At 40.9% G+C, this 19,087-nt stretch overlaps 1 protein-coding gene across 5 annotated transcripts in view; it reads left to right on the plus strand.

Annotated features, from left to right (window-relative positions):
- ERICH3 (glutamate rich 3) overlaps positions 1 to 19,087 on the plus strand; it is a 203,021-nt gene that overhangs the window by 120,060 nt on the left and 63,874 nt on the right. For 4 of the 5 annotated variants that reach the window (XM_073593736.1, XM_073593737.1, XM_073593734.1 and 1 more), the window contains exons 9-12: positions 4,056 to 4,242; positions 6,227 to 6,537; positions 11,030 to 11,266; positions 13,687 to 13,794. In XM_073593736.1, the coding sequence (XP_073449837.1) occupies positions 4,056 to 4,242; positions 6,227 to 6,537; positions 11,030 to 11,266; positions 13,687 to 13,794 (843 nt within the window). The remainder of the gene's footprint in view (positions 1 to 4,055; positions 4,243 to 6,226; positions 6,538 to 11,029; positions 11,267 to 13,686; positions 13,795 to 19,087) is intronic. The other variant, XM_073593738.1, reaches the window with a different exon arrangement.

Here is a 19,087-nt window from a genome sequence, read left to right on the forward strand (position 1 = left end):
GCCATAGTGCGGATGTCAAGTGGTTAAATAGAGCGTCCTAATGGTGACAACAGTGGACCATTCCTGCTCACTGAGGGTCCATTCACAATGTAGGGTTGGGTTACTAAGGGCAAAAAGGATGTTTACTTTGCAAGGTAATTATCCTCAGAGCTTAGTGAACGGGCCAAAGTTTCAATTCACAAAGAATACCTAATCGCATGCAAAGAAAACTAAAAAAACAAAACAGAATTTTTGCTTGCACATGATTAGATGATGGATGGTAGCAGAGCTTCAACTCATTCACTAAGCTCTGGGGCAAATTCCCTTGCAAAGTGAACAGCCTACTTGCCTTTAGTTAATTAACCCACTTGTCCATTGAGCTGAACTATGAAGCCTTGCCCAGCACAGTTCCAAAGCATAGACAAGGCAATTTGCCTTGAGTCGTATGAGTTGATAGGATTGCAGTGGTGCGCACTAGACATGTGCAATTTGTTTCGTTCCGAATTCGTTTTTTAAAATGAATTTCGACACATGCGGTAATTCGGAAATATTTGAGTTAACAAAACTCCGTTTAACAAATTTTTCCAAATATTCGTAAATTCAAATATTCGTCAATTCGTAAATTAGAAAATTTAGTAAATTTGGAAATTCGTAATTCGAAAACCCGAAAAATTTGAAAATAATGAACTAATAATAACTTAGCTATTACTAATGCCGCGTACACACGGTCGGACTTTACGGCAGACTTTGCCTGGCGGACTTTTCTACGTACTTTACGACGGACTTTCTGAATGAACAGACTTGCCTACACACAATCCACCAAAGTTTGTCGAATTCGTACGTGATGACGTACGACCGGACTAAAATATGGATGTTCATAGCCAGTAGCCAATAGCTGCCCTAGCGTGGCTTTTTGTCCGTCGAACTAGCATACAGACGAGCGGACTTTTCGAGAGGACTCGAGTTCGATGAATAGATTTAAAACATGTTTCAAATCTAAGTCCGTCCAACTTTTGAGCAAACAAAGTCCGCTGGAGCCCACACACGATCGAATTGTCCGAAGAAATCCCATCCGCCGGGCAAAGTCTGCTGTAAAGTCCGCTCGTGTGTTTAACTATTAAGTTATAGGTATTATATTTTCCTTTCAAATTTGGCTGTTAGTGAACTTAACGAATACAAACTTTTTCCGAAGTTATGAATTATCCGAAATAATGAATGCCGTATCTAAACGAATGGAAAGTCACAAATGAATAATAATAAATTACAATAATAATAATAAAACGTATTATTATTTATTATTAATTTGTTCCGTACCATTTGTTTAGATGCTGCGGTATTCGTTATTTCGGATAATCGCTAACTTTGGATAAATTCGTTACGTTCACTAACAGCCAAATTTGAAAGGAAATCCCAATACCTATAATTTAATAGTTAGTTAATTATTAGTTAGTTAGTTATTCTTTCTTATTTTCGGATTTTCTTTCTTATTTTCGGATTTCTGAATTTTCTAATTTACGAGTTTACGAATTTTCTAATTTACGAATGGCGATCAGAAGGAATGACCCGAAAAACGAAAAAACAAAACAAAAACTAATGAAACGAAATCGATTGAATTTTTCTGCAGTGACAAAAGTAGGGCATGCACCACGTTTTCTCAGCGCAGTGTGTTGTGACGCAATACACTGCACTGCTACCTGCCGCGGTAAATAAAGAGGAACGAAACGTCACACATTTTGATAAAGTTGAAAAAAAAAAGTTAAGAGTGCAACGTGTCATTTCACAGTGCACACCATGTTGTAACCCAGCCACTTGTGTGAAGAAGATCCTGAATGCTGGCATGGCATTGGCTGGGAGCACACAGGCAAATTTCTGTGGCAAAATCGCACTGCTAAAATCACTGACAATTAAAGGCTAGGAGTGGTAATAGATCACATAACACATCACACTACATCACACAGTGTTCACAAAGCAAATAAATATGTTTAGATTTATTCAAGGTCTGTAATGCTGACAGTCACCGCCTAATGCCACGCCCCAACTGACGCATTTGTTCTTTTTCGTTTCATTTGTTTTTTTGCTTTTTTCGGAAATTCGGAAATTTGAAAATTTGAAAATTTGGAAATTTTCGAATTTCTGAATTTTGAATTTTCGGATTTCCAAATTTTCTAAATTTCCAAATTTCGAAAATCAGTAAAATTCGAAATAACAACTAACTAATAATAACTAACTATTAAATTATAGGTATTGGAATTTCCTTTCAAATTTGGCTGTTAGTGAACGTAACGAATACAAATTTATCTGAAGTTACAAATTATCCAAAATAACAAATGCCGCATCTAAACAAATGGAATGGAACAAATTATTAATAAATAATAGTAATAAAAAGGTTGTATTATTATTAATATTGTTATTTATTATTATTAGATCGTTACGTTCCATTCTTTTAGATATGGCATTCGTTATTTCAGATAATTCGTACTCGTTACATTCACTAACAGACAAATTTGAAAGGAAATTCCAATAACTATTATTAGTTAGTTATTTCATATTTTCAAGTTTTCGAATTTTCATTCTTTTGAATTTTCAGATTTTCATTCTTATTTTCAAATTCCTGAATTTTCAAATTTCCGAATTTTCAAATTTCCGAATTCGAATTTTCCAATTTCCGAAATTTAGAATTTTTCAATTTCCGAAAGTACTGTTTTGATGTCTCTTTAGATCTTTTTATAACCTACAACATACAAAGTGTGATGGGGCCTATTAAGATCCCAATGAGGTGGATCTATAGTTGCCTATTGAAAGAAGCATACGAGTGCTACATTGCATCTAATACACGTGTTTAATTATGCTATGCTATACCCAGGCATTTGAGATGTGCAGATCTTGGAGTTCTCCAGCGTGTTTAATGAATGTAGAATACTACTTATGGTCATATGAGATGCCCCATTGAGGCTATAGTTTGGGACTTGACTGTTCCCTTGAAGATAATCTAATGTGGATTTTTTTCACATGCGCATTAACTGGTGGTCTGGCCCTAATTTCAGATAACACAGGATTTCCTAGTTCATACCACCACATCTCAATTTTTGTGAACTATATCCCTGGTTCAGGGATTTCATCCTACAATATCTACTGTACATAAACAAGTTTACAGTGCAATTTTTGTCTAGGAAGTGTCTTTTCTTTTTTTTTTTTCTACTTGGTGGGATTTTTCTCCATAGCTGCTGTTTTTTTTCCCGTATAACTGGGCAATTATGATTTAATATGGTTTTATGGTAATTTATGTGTTGTGTTTTTGACATTTTTAAATTTTTGATGTATAAAAAAATATGATTATTTTATAAATTGTACTGAGCTGGCTCCTGGGTCTCATGATTAGATATTAAGGGTTTTGGATATAGTTACATTGACATTAGAGTCAAGGTCTTTTATTCAATTTTTTGGGGATTGTTCTATATACATGTACCAGCGGCTCCCTCATGATACAACTAGGAGAGAGGTCCTGTTTTTTTTGTTTTTGTTTTTCCTTCTCTCTCTCTCTTTTCTAACATAAAATATGAGTAGACAGCAGACTGTGGATGTTTAGGCCACGTTTTATCATTAGATTTGATTCTCGTTACATAACTCATACTGTTTCTAATATACAAAAAATGTAACTGATTTGTTTAAAAAAATGTATATCAAGAGTATAAAAATAGATATAAATTAGCAATTTATACACATTACAAAACACAAATTAAATTGACCTATAGTCATTATTGTTTACTTTAAACAACAATCTGTGAACATGAACACAGTTTCACCAATCTAAATTTTTAAAGATCAAATTGTCAGTTAAACAATGGAAAACATCCCATGGGTGATCATTATTTTTTCTTAAGAAGTGAGTAGAAAAAATGTGGTCAAAAAGCACAGAAATAAAAAAGGTAAGGTAATAAAAAAAAAAAAGCAGAAAGGGATAAACAAGTTACTAAATCGAAAGTCAATAAATGTGAAATCCTCTTTATTACATGAAATAGATTTTGCGTTTATGGTCATACCTTCGCGCCTTGTGACAAGTGTGTTTACGGTTTCAGAGTGTTTCAGTTTGGTCTCCAGGCGTCACCGTGGCTTCCCGTTTAGCCTCACCTTCTACATTAATGGGATCCAGGTGGACCGTTTAAGCTCATGCTGTGAGTACAAGCACCGCAAAGGAGCGCGCCTCGGAGGCAAAAACGGGTATTTCAGAATCATCAACGTCGAAGGAGCTTCTCCTTGTTACAGGTAACGCTTGACCTGAGGCAAGTCCTGAAAATAAAATGCTTCAATCTCAGTAAAAGCAATGGAATGGTAAAAAAAAATAAAAACATTTTTGTTAGTAACTCATATGCTATGTTATTCTGTGTCTAAATTGAGCTGTTACTGATTAAAGTTCAATGTTTACCAGGTAAGGAGGCATCAGGCACTAAATGTAGGTGCCTAGAGGTCATACCCACCTATGGATCTCTTCAATATTGCCGCAAGGAGGCCAGATACCCAACACACTTACATTAGAAGTTTAGGCTGCTAAATTCACAGCTTAAAGTAGAACTAAATGCAAATTGTTTTTCATTTTGGATAGAGTAAGGTTGGTTTATAACCCTAAAAAAAAAAAAATACAATTATAAAACAATCAATTTTATTAAGTATTACATAAAACCATAATAACTGCTGCCCTGGGTAAGCTTTGGGGATTACATAGTTACATAGTAGGTGAGGTTGAAAAAAGACACAAGTCCATCAAGTCCAACCTATGTGTGTGATTATGTGTCAGTATTACATTGTATATCCCTGTATGTTGCGGTCATTCAGGTGCTTATCTAATAGTTTCTTGAAGCTATCAATGCTCCCCGCTGAAACCACCGCCTGTGGAAGGGAATTCCACATCCTTGCTGCTCTTACAGTAAAGAACCCTCTACGTAGTTTAAGGTTAAACCTCTTTTCTTCTAATTGTAATGAGTGGCCACGAGTCTTATTAAACTCTCTTCTGCGAAAAAGTTTTAACCCTATTCCATTCTATAATACGGTATGAGTTTATGCATTGTTGTTCTTCTGGGGTTTGATTGGTTGCCCGCTCTTGGACATTAAAACCAATTGTTGCGCAAGATGTTCATTTTAGCAGGCGCTCCTTATTTTCCCTCTGTCTATTTTCTGTGTGGGTCTTCAGCAATCTTTGTTTTGTGCTGTCTATCTATACTCGTGTTGTTGATACTAGTGACCACCCATCTCACCCTGAGGAAGAAACTTTAGGAATGTAAACACGTCAGACTCACATGTAACAATCTGATTGTAAAATTGTATTGATGTAACATGTGTTTGATTGGTGGTTTAACAAACAATAGTGTCAAAAAAACATTTCTTACTAGATTTGTTTTTATTATGGTTTTATGTATTATTTAATAAAATTGATTGTTTTAGAGTTGTATTTTTCTTTTTTGGTGCTTTCAAAAACTCCCATTTTTTTGGGGACTTTTGTGGGTATTGTGTACACTTGGGGATATAGCACCTTGGCTTACCTCAGACTTTTATGTGTAAGGGTTATAACCCCTGTCAGTTTTTTTTTTTGGCCACCTGTGTCCCATTGTGGACTTTCTGTTCACTTCCTGTCCCATAGCCACAGCCTGCAGGAAGGAGATCCCACCAAAGTTCCCTGGTAGTCATTAGAGTCATAAGATCTAGTGTCCCCTTTGGTCTTGGTGTTGGGTAACTATTCCAGCGCAGTCCCACCACAAAACTAGGCAAAATGCCATGTCTCCTACCTGACCAGTCTACTCCACCACGTTGTAGCTGTATGCACAAAAAAAAATTACAACAAACAGGACTTTTCCCAGTACAGAACAGTGCGAGGCTATCCACCATGTGGGAAACTATGGGAGCCTAGTATGAAGACAGAATGTGGTAATATTAAAAATAATTTTTGATGTATTTGTAGCCAAAACCTTTAATTTAGTTTTGGATAGAGCAGGGAATAGATAAAATCTGTAAGGTTTTTATTGCTCTCTGTGTTTCTTTTGGGGAGATTCATACTCGTATTTGTTCTGGTGACCATTGTCACCAGAGCAGAAAGATGGGAAATCCAAAATCTTACATTTGTTATGTGAATTGGGGAAACTCATGCCGTGACAAGAGTTGCCTTCACATTGGAGAGATTCCCCCTTTTCATGTAGTATTTCCGGGAATAGGAAATGACCTCAGCCCACGTTTCATTTACACATTGGTTTTATTGCAGATGTATCATTGCAATGGGCCTAGATAAGAAGCCATCTCCCCCACCTCCAAAGAGCAAGACCACCCTAGACAAGAATGAGGAGGAGAACCAGAATGACAAATCAGACATAGATAATGAGCCTACAGTAACATACTATGATGAACCTGATGATAAACCAGAACAGGAAATGTCCGTCCACGAGGATGACGATCCAAAGGAAGATAAGTCTAATATGGACTGTGAAGAGGATGGAGAAGAGGAAGAAGAAGAAGAAGACGGAGAGAATAAGGACAAGACGGACGAGTATGAAGCAGATGACGAAGCCAAGGATGGTAAGTTCAAAGAACATTTTTAAGAGGTATAATTTAAAGGAGTTGTAAAAGCAGAAGATTTTTTATCTTCATGCATTTCATGCATGAAGATAAAAAACCTTCTGTGTGCAGCAGGCCCCCCAGCACCCCCCAAAACACTTACCCTGAGCCCCTTCTCTGACCAGTGATGTCCCAGATTCCCTCGGCCATCTGGGACTCTCCTCCTGATTAACTTGGGCACAGCCGCGGTGCCATTGGCTCCCATGGCTGTCAATCAAAGTCAGTTAGCCAATCAGGGGAGAGCGGGGGCGGGGCTGAACAGCATCTGCGTGTCTGAATGGACATACAGGGCTGCAGCTCGGCTCGGGTGCCCCTATAGCAAGCTGTTGGTCTATGAGGGCACTCGTCAGGAGGGAGGGGCCAGGAGCACGAAGAGGGACCGGAGAAGAGGAGGATCCGGACTGCTCTGTGCAAAACCAACTGCACAGAGAAGGTAAGTATACCATGTACTTTTTTTTTTTTTAAAGCGAGACTTTACAATCACTTTAAGCGGAATTTTAACAAAACAGATAAATACAAAGGTGAAAACACTGTAAAACCATTAGGGTGACACCACTGCTCATAATTTCAGATGTAGCTTCTTCTATCACCTTCCTGCCCACTGGATGATGACTGAAAATTATTACACAGGTATGGTCCTTCCTATAGTACCCTTCAGACTGCATTCACACTATAGAGTTTTATAAACATGCACAAAATCATGCAATTTTGCCAAAAGCACTTAAAAAGCACATGTCACACTTGTGGTGCCATCCATTGTTAATGGCATCCCAAACACGGCAAAGAGATGCATATTTTTTTGTGGTTAAAAACCAGCTTGAGGCTAAAAAAGGTGCATGGGCTACTTTGCCACGTTTGTTGCCTGGTGGACAGCCCACTGAAATGAATGGACTGCTCCATATTCATAGCGCAAAAAATGCACATATGTGCGATGCCCGGCGTTGTGTGTCACAGTGTGAATGGGGCCTTACTCAAAAGCTGCCTAAATACCTCTTCTTCTGCCCCGGTGTCTGAAAACATGCAATGCCAAATGAAATGGATTGCTTCTGAAGTCATCTGATTTTTGTAGTGCATGGGGAGGTGGGGAGATAATATAAATGTAGATCTCAGGTAGTTATACTAGCAATACTTGATAATGCATAATAATATATTGCACACAATATTGGAATAAAGGGAGCTTTTGTGTTTGCCAGGAATTCTAGGATAAGTTTCTGAAAAGCATAATTTGAGTGTAGAAGTCTCAAAGCTGCCATGGTGGTACAGGCTCCAAAACCCTCATCCTTATCCTATCTTCACTACCTGGAGGAGTGGTGATCAACTTTAAAATAATAGAGGACCCTAAGTGCGGACCTTGACCCATCCAGAAGGCTGCACAATAGCAGTGTGTTTTTGTGAGGTCAATGGTGTCGAGTTGGGCAGCTCATTTATGATGAATTCAAAATGAATGGGCTGTACCTTAACACCCCGAAATTTTTGCAATGTACAGCAATTCACACTAAGGATAAAGTTAGAATGATCATTGGTGTCAGTGGCTGCAATAATAACCCCCAGCAATGGGTATCAGTGTAGTGACAATGACATTTAACCCACCCTCCAACTGGTGGCCAGTGCAGCAGCAGTGAAGACTAACCTCCAACCCCCCTGCCCCCCCTTACTGCCCTGGTGGTCAGTGCAGTGGCATTGAAATTTGCCCCCCCCCCTCTTTACCCCCGAACTTATGGTCTTTGCAGTAGTAGTGAAACTTATACCCCCCCCATCTACACTGGCGGTCAGTGAAGTGACATTTAACCCCCTTTACCTGATCATACATTGTAGCCATATGCCCCCTCTCCCCACCCAAGACTTGTACTGTGAGTAGAGATAATTGCTCACCTGACAGTATTGTGTATTTCAATGCCAGGTGCAGGAATGCAGAGTGTTTAAACAACTGGCACCCCGCTGTCACTTTGCAAATTCCATCAAGGTGCCCCACAGGTACACAGTGGTCCGCATAAAGACAGCCAGCGGTCCGCATGTTGATCACCGGGGACCTAGAGAGTCAATGAGCTGGAACACACTGGAGGTCAGACTTTTTTTAGACTCCACTGTCTGCATGCTTGCACCATGGGTGTCCCAGAAGGTACCAAAACCTAGATTTAGATCACAACCCCTGAAAATGAACCTTTAAAAACGGTCCAGCAGGGGCAGCTCCCCCATTATTATACTCACAGGTTCAAGTTGAGGTCAATTTGCAGTACCTGTTGCTTCCTACAGATGGCGGTGTTGTCATACTATTTCTTCTTTTCTTTTCTTTTCTTTTTTTTTCTTTTTTAGCTAAATAGGAAGTTGAAAAACACACGTACAAATTTATATACATTGGTGAATATAGTCATTAAAGGTTCCCTGTGTGAGACTTTTTTTAGAGCATTCAAGCACTGCCCAATGGCAAACATATATTCATTCTGTATATCTGGAGAGATAGATGGATGTATGCAGATAAACAGTTGCCTTTTTGATACCCTGAACTCCACCATGGGTTCCAAACTCCCAGAGGGACCCTTGTGGAGCTGCATAGTCTGCACACTTGGTATGTCTGCCCTGGCACATATAGGTGCACTGTCAAAAAATCTTCCTCAAGCAATTCTCAAGGTGCTCATAAGATATTTTGGTTCTAATTTTGCCCTTCATGTGCTTCATCATGGAAAATAGTTGCTCACAAACAAAAGTACTGACGAAAACTGATGACATGAACAAGGCGTGATTGTGAAGAGTGGAAGATTTTTCTTTGGGGAGATAAAACTTAGAAAAGTTCAGTAAAGAGACACTGTAAAAAAATTTTCTTCGACCCGTATATTTGTTCATAGCCATCTTGGGTTGCATGTGGCCTGTGGGTCACAGGTTGGAAACCCCTAGACAACAACATCAGAAGACCATATTGGGTTCCACCCATATCAGCCAAGAACAGAGGCTGCAGTGGACACAGATTTAATAAAACTGGACAGTTGACTGGAAATATATAGTCTAATCTGATCTTGATTTCATCTGAGGCACATAGATGGTAGGGTCAGAATTGGGTGTTGACAGCATGAATCCATGGACCCAATCTGCCTTGGGTCAACAGTCCAGGCTGGCATTTTAATGGTGTGGAGGGTGTTTTCTTGGCATGATTTGGGTCTTTTAATACCAATCATCACTTGAATGTCACGTGCATCCCTAAAAATTTAGTACAAAGACTCATTCCCAGTTGCAGCCTTTTTTTCCACCCTCTGTGGTGGATTTCTTTTTAGAGGGAGGTTATCAGACAGCTAGGAAATGATATGTTGCCTCCTCACTGCCTATTTTGACCCTGAAAAGCCTGAAATTACCTAGGCGGTTGCAGTGTGGCCCCTCTCACTTGAAAAGGTTGTATTTGACAATGGTACTGCCCACCAAATGTGACACGGGGTATCATTTTTGCCTTGGCCTTGGCTGCAAAGCGGAGCAACAGCATGCGTACAACCCCATTTGGCTGCTTTGCAGCTTTCACAACACTTAAAGTTTATTTGTTGAGTATTATACAATTTTGCAAATGGTTCTGATGACCAGGGAGCATAGTTTATTCACCAAAGAGAAATAAAATACAAGCATTGTCTTCTTGACACACATGAGTCGAAATGGCTGTGGTGAATTTTAGGAAATATAGATATAAGGCTATAGGAGTTTGATTGGGGTAACTGATATTTGTTTTAGAGATAAACTTTAAAGTTGGACTCCAAGAAACTTTTTTCCTGTAGTGCACCTGCACTGCAAGGGTTAACTCCTCCTTTATGTCTAAGGGGCATAGAATAGTAGGTTTACATACTTACCCAATCTTCTGCTCCTCCACGCTGCTAGACTGGTCTCCCCCAGTGTTCTAAGCAGTGCCGGGACAAGGTCACCCAGAATTTAGGGCAAAGATTCCAAATTGCGCCTCGCTCCCCGCTCATGATGTGCAAGATTAGGGGATCCTACACCCAACAGTCACTTGCTTGTCAAAATCACTGCTGTTGTCACTACACTGTCAACCTTGCAACAGAAGGAGGGTACCCCCAGTAAACCATTGCGCCCAGGGCAGTCGTACCTCCTCCCCACCCCTTGTCCCAGCCCTGGGTCTAAGGTCCTGACATCCTCAAGACCATGACCCTGCATTAGACGTGAGGATGCCAAGAGACAGTCCACCACTGGAACACGGGGAAGCGTCATCTGCCAGGGGGGCAAAGGATCAGGTAAATAAAAGTGCCTAATTTTGGTATCCCTAGTCTAAACAAGCAGTTAACCCTTACAGGGCAAACGCAGCTCCACCGCAAGAGAGAATTTTTGGGGGTCCCTGGAGTTGGGCTTTAACTAACTGACTGGTTCTCTTTAAACAAGGATTATCTTTAAATCCTGTAAAAGAAGCATTTTTTTTCTTTTTGAGTGCATCTTGTGTCTTTTCTTTTCCCTCTCCCTTTGGCAGACTATGATGAAGATTTTGAAGCGGAAGAATACAAACCTGACAATAAGAGTAATAAAGATCGACAGGCTGATGATCAAGTGGATGAAGAGTCAGAGTCATCTTCAGATGATGAAAAAGATGATTTAGACCAAGAGCCGGGAAGGAGCACACCATCAAAAGCGGAGCCCGAGGCCTCTGACAACGACAGAGATGAAAGGGAAGGGCACTGTGACAGCGACTCTGAAGAGCATAAACAAGGTTGGTTTCTGTATTTTTTACTATTTAAATCTATCATTACCGAAATGTATTCAAGACCTCTTCCTGGGTATGGAGTTTCATGAGGCCAAGTACGGCTTTGCCTGTAAATACACATCTCACTTCCAGAGGGAAGACTGGATGTTTTGTAAACAGCGACGAGGCGTTTCACACGCGGTGAATTTGTGCAGCATTTTATAAAGAGGCAAAATTATTGGTTTTGCCTTCACTTCAAAATCGTTCCTAGCTTTCCTTGTTTTTCTAAAACTTTGATGCGGAAAGTTGTGATGTCAAAGTGCCATGTTATTAAACAAGAAAGCAACAAGTACCATTGTGCCTCTGTTTATGCAACCACCTGTAGCAGAGAAAACACCCCCCCGGGTGCTGCCAAACCTGCCCCCCCTTTCCTCCCCAGGTGCCAATAACCACCCTTACTCATGACAGAGACTCACTAGGGTTGATTTACTAAAGGCAACTAGACTGTGCACTTTGCAACGGGCATTTGCACTCTGCAGCAGATGCAGTTGCTCCAGAGCTTAGTAAATGAGGTAAAGCTTCACTTTGTAAAGAATACCCAATCACATGCAAGAAAAAAAAAAACAGCATTTTTGCCTGCACATGATTGGATGATGGAAGTCAGCAGAGCTCCCGGTCATTTACTAAGCTCTGGAGCAGCTGCTCTTGCAATACAAGAATTGTCAAAAACTTGTGTACTGTCTATTCACTTTTTACACATTTTTGTTGAATGGGTAGGAGTACTATGTACCCCATACTCATTCACATGGGGGGCGGGATCTGGGGGCTGCCTTGGTAAAGGGGGCTTCCAGTTTCTCATAAGCCCCCCCGCCTGCAGACCCCCACAACCACAGCCCAGGGATGTGGGGAAGAGACCATTGTCCCCATCAACATGGCGACAAGGTGCTTTGGGGCGGTCCTCCACCTGCCCCAGAGCCCCCCCTGCCCCAAAGCACCCCCCCATGTTGAGGGCATGTGGCCTGTTATGTTGCAGGCTCAGATAAGGGTCTGGTATGAATTTTGAGGGGGACCCCATGCTGTTTTTATTTTTTTTTTATTTACTATTGCTGGCATTGTTTTATTTATATTTTAGGTGTCAGTGGGGAAGCTCACTGACAACTAATGAGTCATTGTTAAGGATGCTACAGCCGGCTTTCCGGCCCGCTGCTTAACAACCAGCTATTCTTCACACAGAATTGGAATTGGTCAATCATTTTTCGACCGATCCGAATTGTTCTGAAAATTTGGAATTGCTTTGAAAATTACGAATATTATGAATATGACATAACGAATATATCCAAAACTAAACACATTTTTCCCTTCTGCACATGTCTAAAACTCTTAAAGCGGGAGTCCCACAAATTTTTTTTTTTAAAAAGTCAGCAGCTACAAATACTGCAGCTGCTGACTTTTAAAATAAGGACACTTACCTGTCACAGGGTCCAGCGATGTCGGCACCCGAGGCCGAACCGTCCCTCGGTCCTTGGATGCTGCTGCCGCCATCTTCGGTAAGGGAATCAGGAAGTGAAGCCTTGCGGCTTCACTTCCTGGTTCCCTACTGCGCATGCGCGCGTCGCGCTGTGCAATCTGAGTGGTCCCTGCTGTCTCTGGGGCCCGTGTGTCCCCCAGCAGACATCGCTGGGGGACGGGAAGTGGCGTAGACTCCCATGGGAGTCTAAGCCCGGAAGTGGGTGCAAATACCTGTCTTAGACAGGTATCTTACCCCCCTCCCCCCTGAAAGGTGCCAAATGGGACACCGGAGGGGGGGAGGGTTCCCGAAAAGCGGAGGTTTAATTTTTGTGTGAACCTCCGCTTTAATTTCAGAGTGCTTTTATGATCCATTGTTAGCAGAGCACGCTGGGCTCTCTAATAAGAAAGCCCAGCACTAGCTTTGCACTTATTGCCTGCACCTGCAGATAGAAAGCCAAGTACACTGTCAAGAGAGAAGCGACTGATGCATGACACTAAGAACAAAAGAAATCGCATTGTATTCTGTTACTTTCATCATTTGTTTAAGGTGGAATGTAACCCTCTTGATTTACTGATCTACATCCTATGGCACCGTGTACCATGACTCTGCTATAACTTTGTATTGTACAATGCATTGAGTCCTTATAAATAAAGAACGTACACACTGGAGCAGCGGTCTGGGTCTCCAGCAGTCCTACATGCCCCCTGCACAGTGCTCCAATCAGCAGTGCTACTTTAATACGCAGTAGGAATATTCACCTGCCTAGAAGCATGAACTTTTCTTGCCCTTTGACCTCTTTTTTTCATAGAATATCAGTTTTCCTGGCTCGCTATGCATACATCTAATGATGAATGGTGCACACACTCTGACTTCAATAAATCATCTTCCCTTTGAACTCAGAAGCTGCCTTTGATATTGTCTTTTCCATGTTGAATAGGCAAACTTAGCGTAGCTGACGAGGAAATGAATTCAGCTGCCATCAAAATCCAAACTCTTTATAGACAACAGAGGAACCATCAACCAAACGGCGGCGAGAAGAAACCAGGTTTGAAACAGAGCGGTCGCTGACCAAAAATTTATTTTGCTGGCTAATCGAGCTTCCCGATTTGTCATTTTCCTAAATTGTCTTTCCCAAGTCGGCTAAATCTGCATGTTCCACAATCAGCACTTCTCCTGTGATTATAGCTACTTTTTTTTAATTATCCGGCAATTGAATATCTATAATCATGGCTGGAAATAGAGTAAGCAAAATTGCATTGCAAATATATATTGCTATGATTTGTGCATGCTGAACTGCTTGGGCGAAAAATACAGTATTTTTTACCTCGCTAGAATAAATGTATCCATAATTTAAGGTATCTTATAAGATTTTGAGATTTTCCTGTTATACAGTAGGTGGATGCATGGTGGCAACATTACGGCAAGCCCTGGCTGACCATGCAGACAGGCCCTCACATCTTCTTCTGTAGTGAAGTCAATAACATATGCTAAAGGAAAATCCAATAGTGTGTGATGCAGTTCTTGCAGAGTTTGAAACTCTGTTGAAGAGGGTCCCCAAGCAATTAAAGGAGCCCATTAGTGATTTGTCCTTTTCCCATACACTGCAAAGAAAAATACCAGTTTTAGGTAGGATAATCCAGCACTTCTAAATCTTTTTCAGTAACAGCACCCTTTAAAAGTACGCAAAATCTCAACACCCATGATGTAAATGTTATTTACCATCAATGGGGACCCTAAGCCTGGGACAAGGCACATAACTGTCTTGATGAAAATAGCATCACATCAAATGCCCCGCCTTTACATCAAAGGTCCCCCCTATCACTTTAGAGTCACCCCCCCCATCATCAGGTCAGAGTCCACCTCTCATCACATCAATAGCGCCCCCCCACCACATCAGAAGCCTCATAAGCATCAGAAGCCTTCCTATACATAAGGGTCCCCCATCCCAGAGTCCCCTCTTCCCTTCAGAGCCTTTCCTTACTCCAGCAGCGTGGCAGAGGGCCAGAGACAGAGCAGGGCTGGACGGAAGTGCACTTCATATTCTCCTGCATGTTGCTTGCCCTGCATTAGCATCATTTATTGCCATGGTGCAGACAGGACACTCTGTAGGAGATTTACTAGAATTGGTGGCCTCAGAATCTGGTGCAGCTGTGCATAGTAACTTCAGCTTGTTCAATTAAGCTTTGACAATAAAACCTGGAAGCGGATTGGTTTCTATGCAGAGCTGCACCAGATTCCGTGTGCACCAGTTTTAGTAAATCTCCCTCTGTGTGTCCTGGCCCTAGCGCTTCATTGGTAGTTATGGTTCTAGTGGCCAGCCTGCACCATGACAGAGCATAATGCTGATCCAAGGCAAACTGCATCCCGTGTTCACAGTACCCGAGGGGATCCCAAACGGCACCCTGGTTGAGAAATGCTGGGATTACCCTTTAAACCCACCTGTTGATTATATACTGTAGGATCCATTTTATTGGTTTCAAAGTGGTGAATGTTGTATATATCAAAGGATACTAGAGCATAATATAACCACTGCTCATTGGATATTAAGAACCCATTTCCAGTTGTACAATAATAATTCTATTCTCCACCAGGTATAGACAATACTTATCTACCTGCACTTATATATCTAATTTCCCGAAAGCTGCTGTATCAGGCACCCTATGGTGTCAGTGTGTTAAACATGTTTATATGTGCAGTGCTAACAAAATATTATATACATATAATCATATACATACTGTATGTGAGTATCCCAGTGTTACAAAAAATAAAAAATATATGCATACTCCATATATCACAATATCCATTACTACTTACAAAAAAGTTCAATGCTTTACATAAGCAAGAACTCATTAGTGGAGGTGTATGCACAGAAGTTACCACAGGTGGAGAGGGGCACTAATTGGATATTGTGTTATATGGAGTATGTATATATTTTTATTTTTTGTGGCACTGGGATAATTACATATGTATATGATATATACAGTATATATATTTACTTTTAAAGAACATTTATAGAAGACAAGTCACCGTGGAATGGTAATGGTAGTCACTGGTGCAGTTATAAATGTTATATATATATATATATATATATATATATATATATATATATATATATATATATATATATATATATATATATATAATGACTACCATTACAGTTCCACGGTGACTTGTCTTTCTATAAATGTTCTTTAAAAATCTTCTATAAAGGTTCTTTAACAGTAAATTGGTCACAAAACTGGTCACAAATAGACATAAGCAGAGGTAACATTTAATAAAAAAGTACATTTCAAAATAATCAGTGGATCCATAGACAGCCGAAGTTATGAGCAGATTCTGATGTTTCCTTTTAAAAGTCAACCTGGTTCCACCTCCCAAGTTTTTTTTGTTGGTCAATGTTGTCACCTTACTCATTAAAGGACCAACATAGAGGTTTCGAAGGAAGCTCTTTTACTGGAAAAATCATCATATAAAATGTGTAAACACTCAATTTTATTTTGTCTGGTTATGTAAAATGGTGACCACAGTCATCTTTCTCAAAACTAACTGATTCAACATTGAGGACCAGTTTTGCATTTGTCAAGCCAAGTAGGATTGAGTTATACAAATTTTGACATGCTTGTTAGGAGTGTCCATTCAAGTCATGTTAGTTGCCCTTAAAGTGAAACTACACTCAAAATTGGATGGGCACAAGTGTGTTACATTACCGAGAGGATACGTATATGTCTCAGAAATGTTAGTGGTGAATGTTTCCTGGAGGCGTTTGAAATTCTGTTATCTATCATTCAGCCTTAAAGCAAACCTATGATTTTCCCACTCAGGGCAAAGCAACAGGTGGTTTGCTTTAATCCCCCTGCCAAGCAGCAGATACCTTTCCTTCGCTACCCTGTCACTATGTGCAGCAAAGATAACAACCTGTGCTTATGGACCGGAAGAAGCATGTGACTCACTTTTCATAACATCAACACTGTCACATGGAGAACATCCCTAGTCCTGTGTAAGCTAGCAGTTGAGCGACTCATAGCTTACACATGGTGACATCTGCTGCTTCCAGCAGCTGGATGGAGCAGTTGGGGAGAAAAGAAAAGGGGAGTATGTGCTACTGGTAAGGGGGAATTAATCTATTGCTTTGCATTGCATAGGCAGTACACAAGCTCACTTTAAAGAGCCTCTGGCAAGTCTCCAATCATATAAAAAGGGTCCTTCTTCTGCAATAGAAAATGTAATATACTCAATTCTCCAGTGGCCTGTGTCTATAACCATCCCTCTGTTCAAGTGTTGCAGCCTTGGTAGGCGGTACTTCTAGAAATGTTGGATGTCTGCCATGATGACTGCAATGGGAGGTGAGGACGTGAGAACGTAGCGTCCGTCACGGAGGGAGGGGTCCCAGTGTGGCAGCAGGAAGCCGCCTCGAGGAACGCTCTGTGAAGCCGTGGTGTATCTTGTCAGCAGGGAAGATGACAGCTACATGAAAAGAAAAGATACCGCTGGAGAAACATCCCAGGACATTTAGGAATGGCCGGAGCAATAAGATAAGTGTAAACCGAAAGTGATCTGTGAAACAGCTTGTAAGCCCCGGCATCCCCCCCCCTCCTCCTCCCCCTCGTCTCCCCTGTCTTACGAACGGCTGGATGTCTGTGAAATAGCTGGGAGACTTGGCATCCCGTTCCCCCCCTCCTCCCCCGCGTCGTCCCTGTCTCCCAAACAGCTGGCTAGAAGATTTATTGTTGCAGTAGCCCTCAGCCATTAGCACTGGAGGAATCAAAGGAAGTTTTTCTCTGAGACACAGAACCTGTAAGAGTGGAGAGTGGAGAGGGTGAGAGGTGGATGGATGAGAGAGAACTGATTAACAGCAGGAGAAGTGAAAGTCTTAAAGGACAGAAGTCAAGTGTATTCTGGAGATACTGAAGTTTAAACTCTGAGTGAAAATAACTTAACTGAACATCATTGAGAAAGTTGGTAATTGTGATAAAACATCAAGGGACTGCATTTAAAAACGCCAGGGAAGTATAAAAGAATATATGTGATCATCAGCTCATTAATGTTGTCAGCATAAAGTAGCTGAGTTGTGGAGGATGAAGGAATACATACCGGCCTAAGAGATAAATGGTTTAAAATCTGTATCAGAGCTGTGGTGGGGGAGGGGTAGAGGAGAGAGGGAGAACTAAGTTCAGGAAGAACCAACAAACCACCTGAAGTATAACATTTAAAAATAAATAAATAAATAAACATAATCAGCTGGGAAAACATCTAAATCACTATAAAACACAACAGGATTGACATATGGGATACCCCTAGATAGAGGTAAACCCTGGAACAGCTCTCTTACCTTTTACCTCTACTACCCATCCCCATAAACCTCTTTCGGTACCCCCTGCTCCAGTAAGACATTCTGCTCCCCCCTAATTAAGGGAGAGCAGGGAATTAAGGCTGGGTAAACGGATAAGAGAGATAAGAAGGGCAAAGATGAGTAAAAGCACAAATAAAACAACAAGAGGAGGCGCCCCTAAATCTCCAAAAGACAAACCAGGGGTCAGTACATTGAAGCATTACATGACACAAGGAGCCAGCCCAAGAAATATGGAAGCGGAGAAGCAGGGAAAAGCAAAGGTGGAAAATAAAAAAGGGACAGATAAGAAGGCGGGTGAGACCCTAGAACATTCCAGGGAAGATTGTATATCAGAAGGGGAGTCTGAAAGCAGTAGGATAGAGGGGAGACCATCCGAGTCTCTCCCCCCCACAAAAGGAGAGATGAATGAGATGTTACTGAGACTGGAAAAGTCGATTAAAGCAGACATCAATATGATGAGAGGAGATCTGGGAAGCCTCCTGGATAGGGTAGAAGAAACAGAAAAAATAGTAGAAAATCAAAAGAAAGAACTAGAAACCCTTAAACAGCAAATGAAAATAGCACAACAAACCCAGAAGGAAATTCTCTATAAGCTGGAAGACCAGGAAAATAGAAATAGAAGACAGAATATAAGGTTACGATCAGTCCCAGAAAAAGAGGGAGAAGATCTGAGGAAAATGTGCATAATATTGCTAGGCTCCCTTATAGATAAAAAGGATGAAGAACCCCTAAGAATAGAAAGAATACATCGGGTTGGATACCGGCGAAACCCAGAAGAGAGACCACGGGACATTATTATTAGATTTAGATTTTATGAGGATAAAATGGAGATCTGGAGAAAATTAAGAGGAAAACCACCCTTAACATATGAAGGAGCGGAGTTACAGGTGTATGCCGATCTATCCCAAGAAACCCTGACAAGAAGAAGATGCCTCAAACCCCTCTTAGAAAAAATGAGACAACAAAACATCAGATACAGCTGGGGGTT

Source organism: Aquarana catesbeiana, linkage group LG07 (assembly GCF_042186555.1).
Source record: "Aquarana catesbeiana isolate 2022-GZ linkage group LG07, ASM4218655v1, whole genome shotgun sequence".
In the NCBI taxonomy this organism is placed as follows: Eukaryota; Metazoa; Chordata; class Amphibia; order Anura; family Ranidae; genus Aquarana; species Aquarana catesbeiana.